The sequence below is a fragment of the Bemisia tabaci genome, chromosome 6 (assembly GCF_918797505.1).
Source record: "Bemisia tabaci chromosome 6, PGI_BMITA_v3".
Classification (NCBI taxonomy): Eukaryota; Metazoa; Arthropoda; class Insecta; order Hemiptera; family Aleyrodidae; genus Bemisia; species Bemisia tabaci.
In genome coordinates this window covers 36,695,544-36,722,786 of record NC_092798.1, presented here as the reverse complement: position 1 = coordinate 36,722,786, position 27,243 = coordinate 36,695,544, and the positions used below count along the sequence as shown (strand labels likewise).

General features: G+C 39.0%; 2 protein-coding genes and 1 long non-coding RNA gene across 3 annotated transcripts in view; all 3 read left to right on the top strand.

The window, feature by feature from the left end:
- LOC140224905 (uncharacterized) overlaps nt 1-27,243 on the top strand; it is a 213,125-nt gene that overhangs the window by 14,923 nt on the left and 170,959 nt on the right. The window lies entirely within an intron of this gene.
- On the top strand, nt 5-25,754 carry LOC140224906 (uncharacterized). The gene is made up of 3 exons (XR_011900119.1): nt 5-51; nt 96-572; nt 25,369-25,754. It is a non-coding gene; the product is annotated as an uncharacterized lncRNA (long non-coding RNA).
- Nucleotides 17,186-21,724, top strand: LOC140224821 (uncharacterized). The gene is made up of 2 exons (XM_072301531.1): nt 17,186-19,079; nt 19,428-21,724. The coding sequence occupies exons 1-2, from the start codon at nt 18,819-18,821 to the stop codon at nt 19,863-19,865; spliced, it is 699 nt and encodes a 232-aa protein (XP_072157632.1). The 5' UTR covers nt 17,186-18,818; the 3' UTR covers nt 19,866-21,724.

Genomic DNA, 27,243 nt, shown 5'->3' with positions numbered 1-27,243 from the left:
AAGCCGGAGCAGAAAAAACCTCGTTGTAAAATCGCACCGAAGTACTTGCAGGTTGGGTCCACAAAAGGCCCAGGAGGGTACCGAAGTACTTGCAGGTTGGGTCCACAAGTGGCCCAGGAAGGTACCGAAGTACTTGCAGGTTGGGTCCACAAGTGGCCCAGGAAGGGCCACTGTTGCTGTTGGATGGAAAATGTACTGTATGCCTGATTACCGCTGGCATGATCCGTGCTTTTTTCAACTTAAAGTTGTTGGATGCAAAAATATTTTGGCATGATTCAGAATGGTCAATGATATCACAAAGGATATCTGTATCTATGTTAGGATTTATATCCAGCGGCGTGCCATTGGCGTCGGTGAAGTTTATCTGTGGCTTCAGGCAGGTCCCTGCCAGATTCCATACCTGTGATGTCATCTGCGAACGTATCAAGAAGCCCGTCCGTTTCGGGGATATCCCTAGTTTACAAATCATATAGTAATGGGCCCAGAGCACTACCCTGTTGGGTTCCTGCAAAGATAGGCCTGAATTTTGAATAGGCACCACCAAATCTCACTCTGGACTTCCGATCCTCCAGGTATGATTAAAGTAAAGAAATAAAATAAAAAAAAAACCCAGTACATACAGAAAAGGTGTCTTTATAATCCTCTCAGAAGAGTTTCTGATTCTTATTGTAATGATTGACTGCATTAGTCAACATTGATTGTCAGAGAGCTTTGCACAAATTTCAACATCCTGTTGTACAAAATATATTCAAGAATCTTAGAAAAACAATTTAACATACAAATAGGTCGATATTTGATCTCCGGTGAAGATGAAGGCTTAGGAATGAGGGCAAGTCTGGAGACCTTCCAGATATCTGGAAAAACAGGCGCCTTCAATAATTCATTTACCATGTCTGTAATTGCTTTTGTATTTGATGTTATGAACTCTCAGAAGAGTTACCGATTCTTATTGTAGATTTTTGCCAATTTTTAGATGGAGTGTTTGCGTTCCCTTCTACTCAAGGGTGGAAGAACCGTTTTAGGGTAGGGGTTGAGGCGCGAAACCTGGATAGTTTCGTTTGAGAGCTTGTTTCGAATGGGCAGTTCGACAACATAATTTAGATCTGATAATTTTTCAATTATCTTATAGGGTCCTTTGTACAGAGGGTCTAGTTCTGAACCTTTAGGCGTCAAAGTAACTAGAACAAGATCATTTGGCTTGAAAGAGATTTCTTGACGTCCCTGATCATAGACTTGTTTATATTTGGCTTGGGCTTTTTCGATGACTTGAGGTATCGATTGGCGAATTTCAATCAAATTTGTGATATTCTCTAAAAGGTGTTTATCTTCTCCAGAAGGGAGGAATGCCGAGAGAGAGAGGTATCTGGCTCGTAACCGTGTAGTAAGAAGAAGGGTGGGTATTTCGTGGCAGAATGAACAGAGTAGTTGTATGAAAAGGTGATGAACGGCAGAAAATTAGACCAGTTGTTAAGCTATTCATTGACATAATGCTCAAGGGTGGAAACAATTACAGCATTATTTCTTTCGACTAGGCCTTGCGATTGAGGATGATATGCCGTTGAAAATTTTTGCTTAATGTTCAAATTTGTACACAACTGTGCAATTAGCTCGTTCTCAAAATGAGTACCACGGTCAGAAGAAATTTTCTTCGGAAAGCCATATTTTGGGATCACTTTTTTTAATAGAAATTCGGCAACGGTCGGACCATCAGCCTTCGTAGCGGCTGCGGTGATCACATATTTCGTTAGAGTACAAACAGCCATTAGTATGTACGTGAACCTATTAGAGGAGGGTAAAGGTAGTAAAAAGTCTATGATGAGGTGAGAAAACGGTCTTCCATCCAGAAGTGGAGGTATTGGTTGTAAATAACCGTATTTTGGAGCTTTTTTCACATAGCCACAGACAGGATATACAAGATTTTTTATGCTGGAGAATATTTTTAGCCATTTCCGGCCAATAGTATAAGAATTTAGCCTTTTGGTAGGATTTGGCGGTAAGATAAAGTATCTAGGAATAGCATACATCCATTTTTTTAGCTTCTCATCAGTATGGATGGTCATATATATTGCGCCTTTAAAACGCCTTCACTCAGCGTTGACTTGTTAGAAATCACCTCCACACTGGAGTGTTGAATAAGTTGCGTAACTGGTGGATTGAAGGCGCTTTGAACGTCTGAGGAAGCGCAAGCGACAAAGGCTTGGAGAAATCTGCATGAAGTTTTCGATATTGAGTGCATTTATTCCAGCAGTCATTTTATTTTTAACGTATTTATTGAGAATCATTCCTTTAATATTATCAGCAATAAACTGTTGCTTCTTTAAATTGCTTAGCATTACAAGTGTATTAATTCCAGTATTAAATTATTTAAAGCTCCCTGTCCGTAAACATGAAGCGTTCTTCGGACGTTTTCCCATGAAATTTTTTACAGTACTTGCATATACCGTGCATCATATTTCATACGTCAAGGACACAATTAATATCGATAACCAAAGTACGAAACCGCATATCTCTATTGCGTTGTTTCAAAATCTCTGCTTTTATTTTATTTTTTAAAAAAGAAAAATTTCTAGAGTTTTCCAGAAAATAATATTTATCCCCAGGGTTACGGAAATGATGCAATATCCGTCGGGGGCATGTCTGTGAGAACATCCAAACAACTGTTATTGACAGTACGAGACACGCAAGCGAGGCCCCTCTTGAGACCTTGAATCGTGGAAGTGATGAGTTTGAGGTTCTTTTACTTGTCACAGGAGAAAGCCCAAATTTCGATTCCAGGATTTCGAGTGATAGGATGGCATAGACTATAAGTTTTCGTTTCAGGAAACTCGGTCTATCGACGTTGGGTATGGACCTGAAATTATTTGCTACATTTCTGGCCTTGTTACATACAGTCACATGTGCACAATGATCAGTCATAGGTAGGATTCCATTTTTTATTTTTTTTATTTTGGATATCCTTTATTGACATGAACTGATTGAATTACAAATAGAAGGTAACTGTTAATTCTTTTAAATCTGATCTGCTAGATTAACGAAAACAAGATTATGTAGCATCGCGACCATGATATTGGACTCGATGCTCACCCTTGATATACTTGCCTGCTCATCTCGTCCAAGATCTTGGACTCCATGCTCATCACTAAACTTCTCACTTCTTTGCTTGAGCATGGAGTCCAATAGCTAGTAGACCTTTCTTAGTTTTAAAGTTCATCATGATAGAAAACCGTATACCTCTCTTATCTAATCTTGAACCAACCTAACCTTACCTTACCTTACCTAACCTAACAACTTAACCTAACCTAAGCAATGCACAATTGTTTACGAAAACACATTTTTTCGTCTTTGTTTCACGAAAATTGTCTAGATTTTTTGGACCATATGCTCGTGTGTTTTCAAGAAAACCTGCATTCCACAATTTTGGACGCTATGCTCACTTCGATTTTTCTAAAACATTATACCTTATTAAAAGTAGAGGATGCGCTTACACAGAACCATTCTATTGTTTTCTCCCCCTTAGTATAATGAGTATGTATTGTTATAATAATGTTTTATTGTTATAATTGTATTGTTATATGTAATAAGGGTGAAGGGTTGTAATGAATGGGTGAGAATGAGGGTGCATAATAAAAAGGGGGTGTATGAGAGGAATGTAATTGTGTGTAATGGAATGAGAGTATAGATTTGAGCAATTAATGTTGTCAATCATGATAAATTGGTAATTGCATTGCAGAAAAACTAGTCGTATTATGTCGAAGACCGGCGTGATGGCATAACCGAGGATTGTGTGTGCAATGGTTTGTAAAGGAATGAGAGTTCAGATACGAGCAATTATTATAGTCAATCATGAAAAATGGGTAAGTTCATTACACAAAAAGTAACAGAAGGTCGGAGCTCGGAGGACCCACGGGCCCGGGACGTCCATCTGCAAACCGAGGGCCTACCCCTGGACGATCTTGAACAAAAAGGTGTGGTTCAGAGGTTTTTTATTTGTTGTGACGCGAGAAAATCAGGCCTATCCGAGACAAGGGGTGGATGCATTTGTCGCGATACGGGACGATTGCAGGGGATGGAATTGGGGCAGGTAAGTTATCAATGGGTCATTGTTAGAAGAGGCGCGACCCTCTCAACGCAGACCGCGAGACAATAGGTCGCGGTTTACTCTATTTTCATTCGATCGAGGGACAAGGTGCTTGGTGGTTGTCCCGCATCGCGATGAGTACGGCACGCGTTTTCAATTGAAGTTTTACTCACCTGGACATCGTATGACAGATTTATGAAATTTTTATGATTAGATGGTATTGAAAAGCGCGTGCTGCTGCAGATGTGCAGTTCAAGGGCGCGAGAATTGTGTATTTTGGCATTCTTTCGAGTGCAACGACTAGGACGAAATATGTTTCTCTTGCAGTGACAATAAATGAATTATTGCAGCAATTATAGGGTTTACCGCAAAGGGTATTGATTGGACCTATTTTTAATCAACTATTGAAGTAAACTACGTAAAGAATTACCATGAGGTCCAGCAGCATTTACCAACCTATCATGAAGGTACAATGATAAAGGACCGTAAGTTTTCGGGAGTTTTCGACATGAACAGCAGCAGATGTAACCAGAATTTTATTTTTCAAAGCTAGCACGCGTTTTCTCGAGCAAGGGTGAATTCCAGAATATTCTCCCTCCCGATTGGGAGGATATAAATACTCCAAGGGGTTGGTGGGCCAACTTTAGTTTTCAAGTTTAGAGCGTTCGTGCTGGCAAACTTGCGTTCGTCCTGTGTTTTGCGTTCGTCCGGTGTTTTGCGTTCGTTCAGTGTTTTGCGTTCTGTGCGACCAACTCCAATCTGAGTTTCTCGCAATCAATACCTAAGTGCGACAAACTGAAAATATTTTTTTAAAACTGTTCGGTGCAATTTTTCAAGTGGCGTTCCTTTTCCCGAGCTTTAACCGGTGAGTATATTTTCGAAAATTAAATTAAAACTTTGAAAAAACTTTTTGAACTTTTAAAAAAAAATTAGCTTTTTTTAAAATCAATTAATTTTGATGAGCGAGGTGAAAAAAATAAAATATATTTGACATCGTGCTTACCGTTGGAGAAATATGAATATGAAAATTTAAGAAATTTTTATTTTTCCTAAACTAGAAAAAAAAATAAAATCAACCGATCGTTTTGTAAAAATTTACGAATCGTTTTGCAAAAAAATTCACGAAAAAGTTTGGTACAAATTTCAAGAATTTTTTTTAAAAATTACAAAACATTTTGTAAAAATTACAGAACGATTTGATTGGTTGTATTTTTTTTTTTCGGGGAAAACCATTTACGTTTCTGAGGACATTTGGATTTTTCTTTTTCACAGAGATGTCCGACGAATTCACCACCACCTCTCCACCTTCCTCACCGCTCATTTTAAAACGAAGACCGGCCGTCATTACCATCGACGATTCCGATTCGTCCGATTCCGAGTCCACCCACTTTTCTTACATCCCGAAAAGTAAGAAGGTAAAAGAGAGCCCCTTCATCCTCTACGAAGCAGAGGAATCCTGTAGCCCCGAAACAGTGGAGCTGAGTGATTCTTCCTCCGTAGAGGAGGTGTCCACCGATTCCTTCATCGACGATGAATCAGAGCCGAGCGATGAACAACTTGAACGCTCCCCCTCTCCTCCCAACTCGCCAGAATCATTTCGAGAAAAATACTCTGAGGAGTGTGATGGCGAATGGCACTTCTTTTACAACAAAGACCCGCAGCCATTCGAGAGGGGGACTGAGATGTTCAGGTGTTCATCGTTCTGTCCTGTGTTCATGGCCGCTGAAGGAATCGCGGACGAGGCGTCTCTGAGGAATGACTCGAAACCTTCTAGCTCCGCCTCTTCTCCTTCTTCTTCAGACAGGACTGTAGCTGTTCTTTCCAATGAGTTCGATACAGATGAGTGCAATGGATGGGTCCATAATTTTTACAAAAATGACGAGATTGTGCGAGATCAACCTTGTTGCTTTGATTGTCTGAAATTTAAAACAAGATCTAATAATTTTTATCTGTATTGGGAAAAATGCAACGGAATCGTGCATTATACGTGCAATCCCATGCCGCGAATGTACGAGCGGACTCAGCAATTAAGGCCCTGTACTGCAGAATGTCCCATGTTTCTTGGCGATCTCTGTGAGCCAGAGGATCACGAGGAAACATGTGATGGAAAAAATCACGTGCATTTTTGTAAAAATTTTGGACCTTGCGAATTGGCTCATCAGTTATGGAGGGAGGTTAGAGATTGTCATGAAGGTTGCTTCGTGTACAATCTCACCCGAGATGAAGAAATCCTCAGAAATTTCGAATATTAGTACACGATTTCACTTTGCAATTATGATCTACTACTTCTGTCTCACTAGAAACAACTTACATGCAATCAATTACCGCCGCAGATACGTGTTTTTAGGGATGAGACCCAAAATAGTAGATCATAATGGTAAAATGAATTCTAGAGTCTGAAAAGACAGCGCTTCTTATACTTCTTTTCTTCCTCCTTATTTTCAGGCCATGAGCTGGTTAGCAGGAACGGTCCTGGCCGAAAGATTTGAAAACTTATTTTTTCGGAAGAACAATCTTGAACCTGAAAAACTGGTAGATGAATTCGAAGTTATAACTTACGCTGGCCGATTCCCAACGCAGCCCGAGAAGGACTATGTTAACTGGCTGTTTGATATATACGAGATTGATTACGAGTCTGAGGAGGAGGAATTAAGAGAGAGCTTTAAATTTATTCATAGCTTTTTGACTCATTTCGTTTATACACTAGACGAGGGTATTTTTTCTGTGTATGACGAAGAAAGAGGAAGAGAAGAAGAAGAAGAAGAAGAAGAAGAAGAAGAAGAAGAAGAAGAAGAAGAAGAAGAATCGGACGACGGATACATTTCGGGAGAAGAAGAGGAGGAGGAAGAATCAAATAAATTTGACTTTGAATTTTATTTAATTGCTTAAAAAAAATTGTAAAATAATGAGCGACAACGGAAATCTGGAGAGATCTAACATGGGAGATGAGGAGGTGCATCAAATCCTGGAGGACTATCTGCGGACCACAGCTGAAAGTATTCAACTGGAAACTCAAGTTGTGAAAAGTCATACTTGTTTACTAAATTAGAATAGACTGAAGGTCTAAATTTATGATTATGGTTTTTCGGTAAATGTTTACCAAGAACAGCATACATAAAGCATTTGTGATCGGCATAATTCTGAACATTGACAACAGCGTTACTTCTAAATGGTAGAGGGATGTAGCTGCCTGCTTTATGAAGAGGAGAATACTGGGTGATTCTCAGCTCTGTTCCTAAAATTAGTTTTATAACCCATCCGCTACCCTTAAGTTTTACATCTTCATACTCTTGCAGAATTTTCTCATGGAATTTTCTCAATTTCTCGTCTAAATCGGTCTCTGCGAAAAATGCGGTTGCGACTGTTTTAAAAATATACATTTTAGTTTTACTATCGCTCGTTATTATTGGCTCGGTATCCTCAGAGAGTAGAGGAGCCAATGATGGAAGTACAAATTCCGCATGTACGTAAATATTAGCTTTTACAGAATTCAATCTTAAAATCTCCTCTCCCAGCTTTCCCTTCAATACAGGAATTACATTTTTTAAGTACACATTCAAATCGAGTAGTTTTTCATCGAAATTTTTCACAAAATAATTCTTTGCTCGGCCATTTATAGCTGTCTCTATCTGTATAGGGGTAGTAGTTTTGTACAATTTCTTAAAATGGGCCTCTGAAACGAAGTGTTTTGAACCAGCTGTGACGTCACACGTGTTACAATATCCTCCTGCTTGGTTATTTTCTGTGGATGTTGAAGCCATGATGCTGATGATTAGTATTGACCAAGGAAGTTAGAGAGTTCCACAGAGAGACTCGCAAATCTGCAGGAAGAGCATATGCAGAGATCAGAACTTGTTAAAAATCAAGAAAGTCGTGTAAAAAGGAATCTTATTCTCCAAAAATTCGGATTAGTGTTATCAGTATCGCTGCATAGAGTTAAGACATTTTAGAAATTATGACGCAAGTTTGACCTTGAAAGCTCAAAAATTGAGGCAGATACAGACGGTGTAAGCCAGCAATCACATAACTTGGTTTGCAACGTCGTCGCAGACTTCCTATCATACTTTATTTTTAAAACGGAAAACTACTCAACGGCAATCCTTTAAAACTGTCGTGATTTTTCTTCTCTGTGTGAGGAAATTTCTGAAAAAGCTTCAAGGAATGATGTCAATTTGTTCTCCTTTAGAAAAAAAACATAGAGACAGAGATTTCCAGAAACCGCAAACGAGATAAGTGATTGCAGACTTACGACGTCGATATGTTGTTCTAAAGCTCAAGGACTAAAATCCCTAAGTCTTAGGTTAAATTTACTTTGAAAATTATAATATGTACACTGAAGAGGAGCATCAGCTATGATGAGAAAATACAACTAAAACCGTGCGCGGTTAGTTCCAAAAGATTTGCGTTGTGAGCTCAAAATCACCAAATTTGAAATGTTTCCCTAAATTTTGCCTGAAAGTTTTCAGATAAAATCCTTTTCATACCTGTATACAGTCACAAATATGTATTTTATAGAAGAAATTGTTTATGTCTATGCCTGTTCTTGAAAGAATCAGCAGGAAGGCACTAGTTTTGACTTACATTTGGAGGGTTTATAACCTGCTCTAATTTTTTACTAACACCTTCGAATTTTTTCAATGTATTTCACGTGAGGATAAACAAATCCAAGAGAGGAATTGATTGCAGCAAAATACATACTTATTCCGTCTTAGAATTGTTTATACTCAAGTGGAATACATTGAAAAATTCGAAGGTGTTAGTAAAAAATTAGAGCAGGTTATAAACCCTCCAAATGTAAGTCAAAACTAGTGCCTTCCTGCGGATTCTTTCAAGAACAGGCATAGACATATAAACAATTTCTTCTATAAAATACATATTTGTGACTGTATACAGGCATGAAAAGGATTTTATCTGAAAACTTTCAGGCAAAATTTAGGGAAACATTTCAAATTTGGAGATTTTGAGCTCACAACGCAAATCTTTTGGAACTAGCCGCACACGGTTTTAGTTGTATTTTCTCATCATAGCTGATGCTCCTCTTCAGTGTACATATTATAATTTTCAAAGTAAATTTAACCTAAGACTTAGGGATTTTAGTCCTTGAGCTTTAGAACAACATATCGACGTCGTAAGTCTGCAATCACTTATCTCGTTTGCGGTTTCTGGAAATCTCTGTCTCTAGTGTTTTTTTTCTAAAGGAGAACAAATTGACATCATTCCTTGAAGCTTTTTCAGAAATTTCCTCACACAGAGAAGAAAAATCACGACAGTTTTAAAGGATTGCCGTTGAGTAGTTTTCCGTTTTAAAAATAAAGTATGATAGGAAGTCTGCGACGACGTTGCAAACCAAGTTATGTGATTGCTGGCTTACACCGTCTGTATCTGCCTCAATTTTTGAGCTTTCAAGGTCAAACTTGCGTCATAATTTCTAAAATGTCTTAACTCTATGCAGCGATACTGATAACACTAATCCGAATTTTGGGAGAATAAGATTCCTTTTTACACGGCTTTCTTGATTTTTAACAAGTTCTGATCTCTGCATATGCTCTTCCTGCAGATTTGCGAGTCTCTCTGTGGAACTCTCTAACTTCCTTGGTCAATACTAATCATCAGCATCATGGCTTCAACATCCACAGAAAATCACCAAGCAGGAGGATATTGTAACACGTGTGACGTCACAGCTGGTTCAAAACACTTCATTTCAGAGGCCCATTTCAAGAAATTGTACAAAACTACTACCCCTATACAGATAGAGACAGCTATAAATGGCCGAGCAAAGAATTATTTTGTGAAAAATTTCGATGAAAAACTACTCGATTTGAATGTGTACTTAAAAAATGTAATTCCTGTATTGAAGGGAAAGCTGGGAGAGGAGATTTTAAGATTGAATTCTGTAAAAGCTAATATTTACGTACATGCGGAATTTGTACTTCCATCATTGGCTCCTCTACTCTCTGAGGATACCGAGCCAATAATAACGAGCGATAGTAAAACTAAAATGTATATTTTTAAAACAGTCGCAACCGCATTTTTCGCAGAGACCGATTTAGACGAGAAATTGAGAAAATTCCATGAGAAAATTCTGCAAGAGTATGAAGATGTAAAACTTAAGGGTAGCGGATGGGTTATAAAACTAATTTTAGGAACAGAGCTGAGAATCACCCAGTATTCTCCTCTTCATAAAGCAGGCAGCTACATCCCTCTACCATTTAGAAGTAACGCTGTTGTCAATGTTCAGAATTATGCCGATCACAAATGCTTTATGTATGCTGTTCTTGGTAAACATTTACCGAAAAACCATAATCATAAATTTAGACCTTCAGTCTATTCTAATTTAGTAAACAAGTATGACTTTTCACAACTTGAGTTTCCAGTTGAATACTTTCAGCTGTGGTCCGCAGATAGTCCTCCAGGATTTGATGCACCTCCTCATCTCCCATGTTAGATCTCTCCAGATTTCCGTTGTCGCTCATTATTTTACAATTTTTTTTAACCAATTAAATAAAATTCAAAGTCAAATTTATTTGATTCTTCCTCCTCCTCTTCTTCTCCCGAAATGTATCCGTCGTCCGATCTTCTTCTTCTTCTTCTTCTTCTTCTTCTTCTTCTTCTTCTTCTTCTTCTTCTTCTTCTCTTCCTCTTTCTTCGTCATACACAGAAAAAATACCCTCGTCTAGTGTATAAACGAAATGAGTCAAAAAGCTATGAATAAATTTAAAGCTCTCTCTTAATTCCTCCTCCTCAGACTCGTAATCAATTATCGTATATATCAAACAGCCAGTTAACATAGTCCTTCTCGGGCTGCGTTGGGAATCGGCCAGCGTAAGTTATAACTTCGAATTCATCTACCAGTTTTTCAGGTTCAAGATTGTTCTTCCGAAAAAATAAGTTTTCAAATCTTTCGGCCAGGACCGTTCCTGCTAACCAGCTCATGGCCTGAAAATAAGGAGGAAGAAAAGAAGTATAAGAAGCGCTGTCTTTTCAGACTCTAGAATTCATTTTACCATTATGATCTACTATTTTGGGTCTCATCGCTGAAAACACGTATCTGCGGCGGTAATTGATTGCATGTAAGTTGTTTCTAGTGAGAGACAGAAGTAGTAGATCATAATTGCAAAGTGAAATCGTGTACTAATATTCGAAATTTCTGAGGATTTCTTCATCTCGGGTGAGATTGTACACGAAGCAACCTTCATGACAATCTCTAACCTCCCTCCATAACTGATGAGCCAATTCGCAAGGTCCAAAATTTTTACAAAAATGCACGTGATTTTTTCCATCACATGTTTCCTCGTGATCCTCTGGCTCACAGAGATCGCCAAGAAACATGGGACATTCTGCAGTACATGGCCTTAATTGCTGAGTCCGCTCGTACATTCGCGGCATGGGATTGCACGTATAATGCACGATTCCGTTGCATTTTTCCCAATACAGATAAAAATTATTAGATCTTGTTTTAAATTTCAGACAATCAAAGCAACAAGGTTGATCTCGCACAATCTCGTCATTTTTGTAAAAATTATGGACCCATCCATTGCACTCATCTGTATCGAACTCATTGGAAAGAACAGCTACAGTCCTGTCTGAAGAAGAAGGAGAAGAGGCGGAGCTAGAAGGTTTCGAGTCATTCCTCAGAGACGCCTCGTCCGCGATTCCTTCAGCGGCCATGAACACAGGACAGAACGATGAACACCTGAACATCTCAGTCCCCCTCTCGAATGGCTGCGGGTCTTTGTTGTAAAAGAAGTGCCATTCGCCATCACACTCCTCAGAGTATTTTTCTCGAAATGATTCTGGCGAGTTGGGAGGAGAGGGGGAGCGTTCAAGTTGTTCATCGCTCGGCTCTGATTCATCGTCGATGAAGGAATCGGTGGACACCTCCTCTACGGAGGAAGAATCACTCAGCTCCACTGTTTCGGGGCTACAGGATTCCTCTGCTTCGTAGAGGATGAAGGGGCTCTCTTTTACCTTCTTACTTTTCGGGATGTAAGAAAAGTGGGTGGACTCGGAATCGGACGAATCGGAATCGTCGATGGTAATGACGGCCGGTCTTCGTTTTAAAATGAGCGGTGAGGAAGATGGAGAGGTGGTGGTGAATTCGTCGGACATCTCTGTGAAAAAGAAAAATCCAAATGTCCTCAGAAACGTAAATGGTTTTCCCGAAAAAAAAATACAACCAATCAATTCGTTCTGTAATTTTTACAAAATGTTTTGTAATTTTTAAAAAAATTCTTGAAATTTGTACCAAACTTTTTCGTGAATTTTTTTTGCAAAACGATTCGTAAATTTTTACAAAACGATCGGTTGATTTTATTTTTTTTTCTAGTTTAGGAAAAATAAAAATTTCTTAAATTTTCATATTCATATTTCTCCAACGGTAAGCACGATGTCAAATATATTTTATTTTTTTCACCTCGCTCATTGAAATTATTTGTTTTTAAAAAAGCTAATTTTTTTTTAAAAGTTCAAAAAGTTTTTTCAAAGTTTTAATTTAATTTTCGAAAATATACTCACCGGTTAAAGCTCGGGAAAAGGAACGCCACTTGAAAAATTGCACTGAACAGTTTTAAAAAAATATTTTCAGTTTGTCGCACTTAGGTATTGATTGCGAGAAACTCAGATTGGAGTTGGGCGCACAGAACGCAAAACACTGAACGAACGCAAAACACAGGACGAACGCAAAACACAGGACGAACGCAAGTTTGCCAGCACGAACGCTCAAAACTTGAAAACTAAAGTTGGCCCACCAACCCCTTGGAGTATTTATATCCTCCCAATCGGGAGGGAGAATATTCTGGAATTCACCCTTGCTCGAGAAAACGCGTGCTAGCTTTGAAAAATAAAATTCTGGTTACATCTGCTGCTGTTCATGTCGAAAACTCCCGAAAACTTACGGTCCTTTATCATTGTACCTTCATGATAGGTTGGTAAATGCTGCTGGACCTCATGGTAATTCTTTACGTAGTTTACTTCAATAGTTGATTAAAAATAGGTCCAATCAATACCCTTTGCGGTAAACCCTATAATTGCTGCAATAATTCATTTATTGTCACTGCAAGAGAAACTTATTTCGTCCTAGTCGTTGCACTCGAAAGAATGCCAAAATACACAATTCTCGCGCCCTTGAACTGCACATCTGCAGCAGCACGCGCTTTTCAATACCATCTAATCATAAAAATTTCATAAATCTGTCATACGATGTCCAGGTGAGTAAAACTTCAATTGAAAACGCGTGCCGTACTCATCGCGATGCGGGACAACCACCAAGCACCTTGTCCCTCGATCGAATGAAAATAGAGTAAACCGCGACCTATTGTCTCGCGGTCTGCGTTGAGAGGGTCGCGCCTCTTCTAACAATGACCCATTGATAACTTACCTGCCCCAATTCCATCCCCTGCAATCGTCCCGTATCGCGACAAATGCATCCACCCCTTGTCTCGGATAGGCCTGATTTTCTCGCGTCACAACAAATAAAAAACCTCTGAACCACACCTTTTTGTTCAAGATCGTCCAGGGGTAGGCCCTCGGTTTGCAGATGGACGTCCCGGGCCCGTGGGTCCTCCGAGCTCCGACCTTCTGTTACTTTTTGTGTAATGAACTTACCCATTTTTCATGATTGACTATAATAATTGCTCGTATCTGAACTCTCATTCCTTTACAAACCATTGCACACACAATCCTCGGTTATGCCATCACGCCGGTCTTCGACATAATACGACTAGTTTTTCTGCAATGCAATTACCAATTTATCATGATTGACAACATTAATTGCTCAAATCTATACTCTCATTCCATTACACACAATTACATTCCTCTCATACACCCCCTTTTTATTATGCACCCTCATTCTCACCCATTCATTACAACCCTTCACCCTTATTACATATAACAATACAATTATAACAATAAAACATTATTATAACAATACATACTCATTATACTAAGGGGGAGAAAACAATAGAATGGTTCTGTGTAAGCGCATCCTCTACTTTTAATAAGGTATAATGTTTTAGAAAAATCGAAGTGAGCATAGCGTCCAAAATTGTGGAATGCAGGTTTTCTTGAAAACACACGAGCATATGGTCCAAAAAATCTAGACAATTTTCGTGAAACAAAGACGAAAAAATGTGTTTTCGTAAACAATTGTGCATTGCTTAGATTAGGTTAAGTTGTTAGGTTAGGTAAGGTAAGATAAGGTTAGGTTGGTTCAAGATTAGATAAGAGAGGTATACGGTTTTCTATCATGATGAACTTTAAAACTAAGAAAGGTCTACTAGCTATTGGACTCCATGCTCAAGCAAAGAAGTGAGAAGTTTAGTGATGAGCATCGAGTCCAAGATCTTGGACGAGATGAGCAGGCAAGTATATCAGGGGTGAGCATCGAGTCCAATATCATGGTCGTGATGCTACATAATCTTGTTTTCGTTAATCTAGCAGATCAGATTTAAAAGAATTAACAGTTACCTTCTATTTGTAATTCAATCAGTTCATGTCAATAAAGGATATCCAAAATAAAAAAAATAAAAAATGGAATCCTACCTATGACTGATCATTGTGCACATGTGACTGTAGGTAACAAGGCCAGAAAAATGTAGTTCGACGAGTCTCGTCGAACTACATTTTTCTGGCCTTGTTACCTACAGTCACATGTGCACAATGATCAGTCATAGGTAGGATTCCATTTTTTTATTTTTTTTTATTTTGGATATCCTTTATTGACATGAACTGATTGAATTACAAATAGAAGGTAACTGTTAATTCTTTTAAATCTGATCTGCTAGATTAACGAAAACAAGATTATGTAGCATCACGACCATGATATTGGACTCGATGCTCACCCCTGATATACTTGCCTGCTCATCTCGTCCAAGATCTTGGACTCGATGCTCATCACTAAACTTCTCACTTCTTTGCTTGAGCATGGAGTCCAATAGCTAGTAGACCTTTCTTAGTTTTAAAGTTCATCATGATAGAAAACCGTATACCTCTCTTATCTAATCTTGAACCAACCTAACCTTATCTTACCTTACCTAACCTAACAACTTAACCTAATCTAAGCAATGCACAATTGTTTACGAAAACACATTTTTTCGTCTTTGTTTCACGAAAATTGTCTAGATTTTTTGGACCATATGCTCGTGTGTTTTCAAGAAAACCTGCATTCCACAATTTTGGACGCTATGCTCACTTCGATTTTTCTAAAACATTATACCTTATTAAAAGTAGAGGATGCGCTTACACAGAACCATTCTATTGTTTTCTCCCCCCTTAGTATAATGAGTATGTATTGTTATAATAATGTTTTATTGTTATAATTGTATTGTTATATGTAATAAGGGTGAAGGGTTGTAATGAATGGGTGAGAATGAGGGTGCATAATAAAAAGGGGGTGTATGAGAGGAATGTAATTGTGTGTAATGGAATGAGAGTATAGATTTGAGCAATTAATGTTGTCAATCATGATAAATTGGTAATTGCATTGCAGAAAAACTAGTCGTATTATGTCGAAGACCGGCGTGATGGCATAACCGAGGATTGTGTGTGCAATGGTTTGTAAAGGAATGAGAGTTCAGATACGAGCAATTATTATAGTCAATCATGAAAAATGGGTAAGTTCATTACACAAAAAGTAACAGAAGGTCGGAGCTCGGAGGACCCACGGGCCCGGGACGTCCATCTGCAAACCGAGGGCCTACCCCTGGACGAACTTGAACAAAAAGGTGTGGTTCAGAGGTTTTTTATTTGTTGTGACGCGAGAAAATCAGGCCTATCCGAGACAAGGGGTGGATGCATTTGTCGCGATACGGGACGATTGCAGGGGATGGAATTGGGGCAGGTAAGTTATCAATGGGTCATTGTTAGAAGAGGCGCGACCCTCTCAACGCAGACCGCGAGACAATAGGTCGCGGTTTACTCTATTTTCATTCGATCGAGGGACAAGGTGCTTGGTGGTTGTCCCGCATCGCGATGAGTACGGCACGCGTTTTCAATTGAAGTTTTACTCACCTGGACATCGTATGACAGATTTATGAAATTTTTATGATTAGATGGTATTGAAAAGCGCGTGCTGCTGCAGATGTGCAGTTCAAGGGCGCGAGAATTGTGTATTTTGGCATTCTTTCGAGTGCAACGACTAGGACGAAATAAGTTTCTCTTGCAGTGACAATAAATGAATTATTGCAGCAATTATAGGGTTTACCGCAAAGGGTATTGATTGGACCTATTTTTAATCAACTATTGAAGTAAACTACGTAAAGAATTACCATGAGGTCCAGCAGCATTTACCAACCTATCATGAAGGTACAATGATAAAGGACCGTAAGTTTTCGGGAGTTTTCGACATGAACAGCAGCAGATGTAACCAGAATTTTATTTTTCAAAGCTAGCACGCGTTTTCTCGAGCAAGGGTGAATTCCAGAATATTCTCCCTCCCGATTGGGAGGATATAAATACTCCAAGGGGTTGGTGGGCCAACTTTAGTTTTCAAGTTTTGAGCGTTCGTGCTGGCAAACTTGCGTTCGTCCTGTGTTTTGCGTTCGTCCTGTGTTTTGCGTTCGTTCAGTGTTTTGCGTTCTGTGCGCCCAACTCCAATCTGAGTTTCTCGCAATCAATACCTAAGTGCGACAAACTGAAAATATTTTTTTAAAACTGTTCAGTGCAATTTTTCAAGTGGCGTTCCTTTTCCCGAGCTTTAACCGGTGAGTATATTTTCGAAAATTAAATTAAAACTTTGAAAAAACTTTTTGAACTTTTAAAAAAATTAGCTTTTTTAAAAACAAATAATTTCAATGAGCGAGGTGAAAAAAATAAAATATATTTGACATCGTGCTTACCGTTGGAGAAATATGAATATGAAAATTTAAGAAATTTTTATTTTTCCTAATCTAGAAAAAAAAATAAAATCAACCGATCGTTTTGTAAAAATTTACGAAACGTTTTGCAAAAAATTCACGAAAAAGTTTGGTACAAATTTCAAGAATTTTTTTTAAAAATTACAAAACATTTTGTAAAAATTACAGAACGATTTGATTGGTTGTATTTTTTTTTTTTGGGGAAAACCATTTACGTTTCTGAGGACATTTGGATTTTTTCTTTTTCACAGAGATGTCTGACGAATTCACCACCACCTCTCCATCTTCCTCACCGCTCATTTTAAAACGAAGACCGGCCGTCATTACCATCGACGATTCCGATTCGTCCGATTCCGAGTCCACCCACTTTTCTTACATCCCGAAAAGTAAGAAGGTAAAAGAGAGCCCCTTCATCCTCTACGAAGCAGAGGAATCCTGTAGCCCCGAAACAGTGGAGCTGAGTGATTCTTCCTCCGTAGAGGAGGTGTCCACCGATTCCTTCATCGACGATGAATCAGAGCCGAGCGATGAACAACTTGAACGCTCCCCCTCTCCTCCCAACTCGCCAGAATCATTTCGAGAAAAATACTCTGAGGAGTGTGATGGCGAATGGCACTTCTTTTACAACAAAGACCCGCAGCCATTCGAGAGGGGGACTGAGATGTTCAGGTGTTCATCGTTCTGTCCTGTGTTCATGGCCGCTGAAGGAATCGCGGACGAGGCGTCTCTGAGGAATGACTCGAAACCTTCTAGCTCCGCCTCTTCTCCTTCTTCTTCAGACAGGACTGTAGCTGTTCTTTCCAATGAGTTCGATACAGATGAGTGCAATGGATGGGTCCATAATTTTTACAAAAATGACGAGATTGTGCGAGATCAACCTTGTTGCTTTGATTGTCTGAAATTTAAAACAAGATCTAATAATTTTTATCTGTATTGGGAAAAATGCAACGGAATCGTGCATTATACGTGCAATCCCATGCCGCGAATGTACGAGCGGACTCAGCAATTAAGGCCATGTACTGCAGAATGTCCCATGTTTCTTGGCGATCTCTGTGAGCCAGAGGATCACGAGGAAACATGTGATGGAAAAAATCACGTGCATTTTTGTAAAAATTTTGGACCTTGCGAATTGGCTCATCAGTTATGGAGGGAGGTTAGAGATTGTCATGAAGGTTGCTTCGTGTACAATCTCACCCGAGATGAAGAAATCCTCAGAAATTTCGAATATTAGTACACGATTTCACTTTGCAATTATGATCTACTACTTCTGTCTCTCACTAGAAACAACTTACATGCAATCAATTGCCGCCGCAGATACGTGTTTTCAGCGATGAGACCCAAAATAGTAGATCATAATGGTAAAATGAATTCTAGAGTCTGAAAAGACAGCGGTTCTTATACTTCTTTTCTTCCTCCTTATTTTCAGGCCATGAGCTGGTTAGCAGGAACGGTCCTGGCCGAAAGATTTGAAAACTTATTTTTTCGGAAGAACAATCTTGAACCTGAAAAACTGGTATATGAATTCGGAGATATAATTTACGGTGGCCGATTCCCAACGCAGCCCGAGAAGGACTATGTTAACTGGATTTTTGATTTATACGATAATTATTACGAGTCTGAGGAGGAGGAATTAAGAGTGAAATTTAAATTTATTCATAGCTTTTTGACTCATTTCGTTAATACACTAGACGAGGGTATTTTTTCTGTGTATGACGAAGAAAGAGGAAGAGAAGAAGAAGAAGAAGAAGAAGAAGAAGAAGAAGAAGAAGAAGAAGAAGAAGAAGAAGAAGAATCGGACGACGGATACATTTCGGGAGAAGAAGAGGAGGAGGAAGAATCAAATTTTGACTTTGAATTTTATTTAATTGGTTAAAAAAAATTGTAAAATAATGAGCGACAACGGAAATCTGGAGAGATCTAACATGGGAGATGAGGAGGTGCATCAAATCCTGGAGGACTATCTGCGGACCACAGCTGAAAGTATTCAACAGCTGGAAAGTTGGGTTATGTCAAGCACTGATGAGCTAGAATCGTTGGAGCGACGCCTTGAAGGGATACGAGACCATTCGACAGAAATGGAGCAGTTTCTCGGCCATGATTTGATGGAGGAAGTTCTTCTTAATTATGCCAACCGTCGAAACTCTGAAAATGTAAGTATTTCCTCGTACTGCAATTTAAGTCATTTTTCATTGACTCGATATTGAGAGGGGGGGGGGGGTTGAAAAAAAAATAAATAAATAAAATAAAATAAAACAAATGAAGTCTCCAAAATTCGAAATTATTTAAAAATACATACTTTTTCTAAAAAAATGTTGAAAAGTCTAAAATTCTGAGAAAACGGTTCAAAGAAATGAGATTTTTCGAAATAATTTGTTTGAACAGCTCTCTTCACGAAATTTTTGACAGATCTCCATGGATGTGGATGGGGGGGGGGGGGCGCATTGAGGATTTTTCTCTCAGCAGATTTCTATCAGACATTGCTATGATTTTCTTTTCAGATAGACGGATCGATTCCAACTCATGCTCTGGCTGGGACGCGCAATGATAACTACGTTTCGCCAGAGAATTTTGGCGATTCAATGGACAACCACCATCCGCCATGGCAGCCCCTTTTGCAACCGGGTCTCTCACCTTCTCAGCGGGCGTCGTCTCAGGCTCACTATCATGCCCCCTCCTCCTCCTCGTCTCCACACTCCGGTGGAACCTCCAACCATCAACAAGAAGGATTCGGTAGCCATTACGTCGATGACAGTCGTTCCGACACGAGCAGTGGTGAGAATGTGTACAGTAATTTTAGGATTTTAAGGGAAACTTATGTAGATTATAAGCATCTCAAATCCGCGCAGAAAGACATGTATTTACTTTTAAATGAGGCTCCTACCGATCCCGCGTTGCATAGACGATGGATTGCAGACACTTTAGTGACATTTTGTTAAACTGCTTAAATACCACTGATGCGAATCCGGGCGATAAAGTTCAATTGGAAATCGTTTCTCCCGGTAGTCCGGAACGCCCACTGTTCATAACGCCTCGGAGAGGCGATCAGATGAACGTCGAGACAATTTTCAATAGAATTGAGAAAATATTAAATTCCAATGAGAAATTTTTGTTAGCAGGACCACTGAAGGTGAAGTTCTCGGTGGTTCGGCTACCCGTAGGATATTTTTAAATAATTTCGAATTTTGGAGACTTCATTTGTTTTATTTTATTTTATTTATTTATTTTTTTTTCAACCCCCCCCCCTCTCAATATCGAGTCAATGAAAAATGACTTAAATTGCAGTACGAGGAAATACTTACATTTTCAGAGTTTCGACGGTTGGCATAATTAAGAAGAACTTCCTCCATCAAATCATGGCCGAGAAACTGCTCCATTTCTGTCGAATGGTCTCGTATCCCTTCAAGGCGTCGCTCCAACGATTCTAGCTCATCAGTGCTTGACATAACCCAACTTTCCAGCTGTTGAATACTTTCAGCTGTGGTCCGCAGATAGTCCTCCAGGATTTGATGCACCTCCTCATCTCCCATGTTAGATCTCTCCAGATTTCCGTTGTCGCTCATTATTTTACAATTTTTTTTAACCAATTAAATAAAATTCAAAGTCAAAATTTGATTCTTCCTCCTCCTCTTCTTCTCCCGAAATGTATCCGTCGTCCGATTCTTCTTCTTCTTCTTCTTCTTCTTCTTCTTCTTCTTCTTCTTCTTCTTCTTCTTCTTCTTCTTCTTCTTCTTCTTCTTCTTCTCTTCCTCTTTCTTCGTCATACACAGAAAAAATACCCTCGTCTAGTGTATTAACGAAATGAGTCAAAAGCTATGAATAAATTTAAATTTCACTCTTAATTCCTCCTCCTCAGACTCGTAATAATTATCGTATAAATCAAAAATCCAGTTAACATAGTCCTTCTCGGGCTGCGTTGGGAATCGGCCACCGTAAATTATATCTCCGAATTCATATACCAGTTTTTCAGGTTCAAGATTGTTCTTCCGAAAAAATAAGTTTTCAAATCTTTCGGCCAGGACCGTTCCTGCTAACCAGCTCATGGCCTGAAAATAAGGAGGAAGAAAAGAAGTATAAGAACCGCTGTCTTTTCAGACTCTAGAATTCATTTTACCATTATGATCTACTATTTTGGGTCTCATCGCTGAAAACACGTATCTGCGGCGGCAATTGATTGCATGTAAGTTGTTTCTAGTGAGAGACAGAAGTAGTAGATCATAATTGCAAAGTGAAATCGTGTACTAATATTCGAAATTTCTGAGGATTTCTTCATCTCGGGTGAGATTGTACACGAAGCAACCTTCATGACAATCTCTAACCTCCCTCCATAACTGATGAGCCAATTCGCAAGGTCCAAAATTTTTACAAAAATGCACGTGATTTTTTCCATCACATGTTTCCTCGTGATCCTCTGGCTCACAGAGATCGCCAAGAAACATGGGACATTCTGCAGTACATGGCCTTAATTGCTGAGTCCGCTCGTACATTCGCGGCATGGGATTGCACGTATAATGCACGATTCCGTTGCATTTTTCCCAATACAGATAAAAATTATTAGATCTTATTTTAAATTTCAGACAATCAAAGCAACAAGGTTGATCTCGCACAATCTCGTCATTTTTGTAAAAATTATGGACCCATCCATTGCACTCATCTGTATCGAACTCATTGGAAAGAACAGCTACAGTCCTGTCTGAAGAAGAAGGAGAAGAGGCGGAGCTAGAAGGTTTCGAGTCATTCCTCAGAGACGCCTCGTCCGCGATTCCTTCAGCGGCCATGAACACAGGACAGAACGATGAACACCTGAACATCTCAGTCCCCTCTCGAATGGCTGCGGGTCTTTGTTGTAAAAGAAGTGTCATTCGCCATCACACTCCTCAGAGTATTTTTCTCGAAATGATTCTGGCGAGTTGGGAGGAGAGGGGGAGCGTTCAAGTTGTTCATCGCTCGGCTCTGATTCATCGTCGATGAAGGAATCGGTGGACACCTCCTCTACGGAGGAAGAATCACTCAGCTCCACTGTTTCGGGGCTACAGGATTCCTCTGCTTCGTAGAGGATGAAGGGGCTCTCTTTTACCTTCTTACTTTTCGGGATGTAAGAAAAGTGGGTGAACTCGGAATCGGACGAATCGGAATCGTCGATGGTAATGACGGCCGGTCTTCGTTTTAAAATGAGCGGTGAGGAAGATGGAGAGGTGGTGGTGAATTCGTCAGACATCTCTGTGAAAAAGAAAAAATCCAAATGTCCTCAGAAACGTAAATGGTTTTCCCCCAAAAAAAAAAAATACAACCAATCAAATCGTTCTGTAATTTTTACAAAATGTTTTGTAATTTTTAAAAAAAATTCTTGAAATTTGTACCAAACTTTTTCGTGAATTTTTTGCAAAACGTTTCGTAAATTTTTACAAAACGATCGGTTGATTTTATTTTTTTTTTTCTAGATTAGGAAAAATAAAAATTTCTTAAATTTTCATATTCATATTTCTCCAACGGTAAGCACGATGTCAAATATATTTTATTTTTTTCACCTCGCTCATTGAAATTATTTGTTTTTAAAAAAGCTAATTTTTTTTAAAAGTTCAAAAAGTTTTTTCAAAGTTTTAATTTAATTTTCGAAAATATACTCACCGGTTAAAGCTCGGGAAAAGGAACGCCACTTGAAAAATTGCACTGAACAGTTTTAAAAAAATATTTTCAGTTTGTCGCACTTAGGTATTGATTGCGAGAAACTCAGATTGGAGTTGGGCGCACAGAACGCAAAACACTGAACGAACGCAAAACACAGGACGAACGCAAAACACAGGACGAACGCAAGTTTGCCAGCACGAACGCTCAAAACTTGAAAACTAAAGTTGGCCCACCAACCCCTTGGAGTATTTATATCCTCCCAATCGGGAGGGAGAATATTCTGGAATTCACCCTTGCTCGAGAAAACGCGTGCTAGCTTTGAAAAATAAAATTCTGGTTACATCTGCTGCTGTTCATGTCGAAAACTCCCGAAAACTTACGGTCCTTTATCATTGTACCTTCATGATAGGTTGGTAAATGCTGCTGGACCTCATGGTAATTCTTTACGTAGTTTACTTCAATAGTTGATTAAAAATAGGTCCAATCAATACCCTTTGCGGTAAACCCTATAATTGCTGCAATAATTCATTTATTGTCACTGCAAGAGAAACTTATTTCGTCCTAGTCGTTGCACTCGAAAGAATGCCAAAATACACAATTCTCGCGCCCTTGAACTGCACATCTGCAGCAGCACGCGCTTTTCAATACCATCTAATCATAAAAATTTCATAAATCTGTCATACGATGTCCAGGTGAGTAAAACTTCAATTGAAAACGCGTGCCGTACTCATCGCGATGCGGGACAACCACCAAGCACCTTGTCCCTCGATCGAATGAAAATAGAGTAAACCGCGACCTATTGTCTCGCGGTCTGCGTTGAGAGGGTCGCGCCTCTTCTAACAATGACCCATTGATAACTTACCTGCCCCAATTCCATCCCCTGCAATCGTCCCGTATCGCGACAAATGCATCCACCCCTTGTCTCGGATAGGCCTGATTTTCTCGCGTCACAACAAATAAAAAACCTCTTAACCACACCTTTTTGTTCAAGATCGTCCAGGGGTAGGCCCTCGGTTTGCAGATGGACGTCCCGGGCCCGTGGGTCCTCCGAGCTCCGACCTTCTGTTACTTTTTGTGTAATGAACTTACCCATTTTTCATGATTGACTATAATAATTGCTCGTATCTGAACTCTCATTCCTTTACAAACCATTGCACACACAATCCTCGGTTATGCCATCACGCCGGTCTTCGACATAATACGACTAGTTTTTCTGCAATGCAATTACCAATTTATCATGATTGACAACATTAATTGCTCAAATCTATACTCTCATTCCATTACACACAATTACATTCCTCTCATACACCCCCTTTTTATTATGCACCCTCATTCTCACCCATTCATTACAACCCTCACCCTTATTACATATAACAATACAATTATAACAATAAAACATTATTATAACAATACATACTCATTATACTAAGGGGGAGAAAACAATAGAATGGTTCTGTGTAAGCGCATCCTCTACTAAATGAACAGAGGAGTTGTATGCAAAGGTGATGAACGGCAGAAAATTAGACCAGTTGTTAAGCTTTTCATTGACATAATGCTTAAGGGTGGAAACAATTACAGCATTATTTCTTTCGACTAGGCCTTGCGATTGGGGATGATATGCCGTTGAAAATTTTTGCTTAATGTTCAGATTTTTACACAACTGTGCAATTAGCTCGTTCTCGAAATTAGTACCACGGTCAGAAGAAATTTTCTTAGGAAAGCCATAATTTAGGATCACTTTTTTTAATAGAAATTCGGCAACGGTCGGACCATCAGCCTTCGTTGCGGCTGCGGTGATCACATATTTCGTTAGAGTACAAACAGCCATTAGTATGTACGTGAACCTATTAGAGGAGGGTAAAGGTCCTAAAAAGTCTATGATGAGGTGAGAAAACGGCCCCCCATCTAGAGGTGGAGGTATTGGTTGTAGATAAACGTTTTTTGGAGCTTTTTTCACATAGCCACAGGATACACAAGATTTTATATGCCGGAGAATATCTTTAGCCATTTCCGGCCAATAGTATAAGAATTTAGCCTTTTGGTAAGATTTGGCGGTAGGATAAAGTATCTAAGAATAGCATACATCCATTTTTTTAGCTTCTCATCAGTATGGATGGGGTTACATATATTGCGCCTTTAAAACGCCTTCACTCAGCGTCTACTTGTTAGAAATCACCTCCACACTGGAGTGTTGAATAAGTTGCGTAACTGGTGGATTGAAGGCGCTTTGAACGTCTGAGGAAGCGCGAGCGACAAAGGCTTGGAGAAATCTGAATGAAGTTTTCGTTATTGAGTGCATTTATTCCAGCAGTCATTTTATTTTTAACATATTTATTGAGAATCATTCCTTTAATATTATCAGCAATAAACTGTTGCTTCTTTAAATTGCTTAGCGTTACACGTGTATTAATTCCAGTATTAAATTATTTAAAGCTCCCTGTCCGTAAACATGAACCGTTCTTCGGACGTTTTCCCTTGAAATTTTTTACTGTACTTGCAAATACCGTGCATCATACTTCATACATCAAGGACACAATTTATATCGATGACTAAAGTACGAAACCACAAATCTCCATTGCGTTGTTTCAAAATCTCTGCTTTTATTTTATTTTTTAAAAAAGAAAAATTTCTAGAGTTTTCCAGAGAAAAAATATTTATCCCCAGGGTTACGGAAATGATGCAATATCCGTCGGGGGCATGTCTGTGAGAACATCCAAACAACTGTTATTGACAGTGCGAGACACGTAAGCGAGGCCCCTCTTCAGACCTTGAATCGTGGAAGTAATGAGTTTGTGGTTCTTTTACTTGTTACAGGAGAAAGCCCAAATTTCGATTCCAGGATTTCGATTGATAGGATGGCATAGACTATAAGTTTTCGTTTCAGGAAACTCGGTCCAAGAAACTGAAAAATCGTCAGTTTCAGTTCATTTTTAGGATGAAAAACATATTGTAAATTCTAGTCCAAAATTACTGAAAGTCAAAAAATTAAGATATGTTTCCATTTTTCGTTGTAATTTTTTGACTTTCAGTAATTTTGGACTAGAATTTACAACATGTTTTTCATCCTAAAAATGAACTGAAACTGACGATTTTTCAGTTTCTTGATTTCTGATGTGCCTGTTTTTAAAAATGTATTGTATGTTCACAGCTCATATGTTTTTATACTAATATAATACTAATGTTTAATACTAATATTGTTTTCATTCTACATCCACGGCAAGGAATCCAGAGCCTCTCCTGTAATTTTTCTCTTTAATATACAGCGCAGGGGTGGGGGGCAGCATATGTAGGTGCCTAACCCTCCGTCCGCAATCGCCACCGCCGAAATTCTCCGGTCCGCAAAGTCCACCGGCCCTGTTCCGCATGTCCGCAATCGCTACCGTCAAAATATGAGAATCCGCAAACGCCACCCGATTCTTAGAATCCGCAAACGCCACCGTCTCGCAAACGCCACGTCCGCACCGCACCGGGTTGAAGAAAATTGCGACCTCGCAATGTCTTCGGGAGACGCAGGATAGAAGATCGAGAGAGAGAGAGAGAGAAAAAAAAAGTGTGAGCTAACAATCAGAACATGGGTAGGCTGGTGTCATGCAGACTGTACAAAAGAAAAGAAGATACTGTATCTGTATCTGATAGAGATGACAATAATAATCAGATGTATCATGGCATTGCGTAGAAAGCGCCGATGTGTGACATCGGGTATTGGTAAAGTGCAAGGCGGGTGTAGTCATCAATGTCCTCGTTCGGCCGTGAGTAGATTGGAGTGATGACAATAAGTGCATAAAGTGAACATGACACAGGGTGATCCAATAAATCTATAACAACAATAGAAAAAGAAAAAGGATCAGGTATGATGCAAGTGGTTGAGTACAGCAAGCTGATAAATGAGATTAAATCCTAGATTATCAGAGGCTGTTATAAACATAGTTATTGAGAAATGAATGAAGCTTCGCAAATAGGAGTAAATTTTTGGAACGTGAGTCTGAAAATCTGTAATGAGACTTACCAAAAAAAAAGTGAAGTACGAGTAAATTGTTGAAGTAAAAGGCGGAAGTTTGCGGTTTTTCAATTGACCTAACTCCGTATTCACTTGTCTCTTGTGTTTGGCAAGATTTTTACACCAAAGTATTAAAAAGTAAGCAAATATTCCCAAAAATAGCATAAAGAGAAGGAAATTCTGGATAAAGTCTTGTGAAAACTGTAAAATATGGTATTCGTTCTATGAATCTTTGAAATTCGAAGTTACGTCGTTTGAAGCGAATCCCATTTTAGCACAAATGAAATGTAGCACGAGTACAGGAGAGAGATAGTTCGCAATGGAGTAAGTCTGAAAAGCATCTAATGTTAGCAGAATTCAGAAACACGAAACAAAAATTTAATATGACGGAAAAGGAAATGAATATGATGGTGATTTCGTAGAAATCGAATCGATAAGTTTGCTGAATGCAGCGCGTATGAAATTAATCATTGGTTTCCGTAAGATCTTGCTGGATAAGGTTTTAATCGCGAAATGTGAATTAATTCATTTGAGAGGATGCCTCTAATGGGCATTTCCACTAAGTAGTTCACATCAGATTCTTTCGATATAATCTTAAATGGTCCTTTGTATAGGGGATCTAACTTGGAATTTCTCTTTGTTAGAGTTACCATAACTTGGTCTCCAGGTTTAAATGAAATTTTCGTAATGGA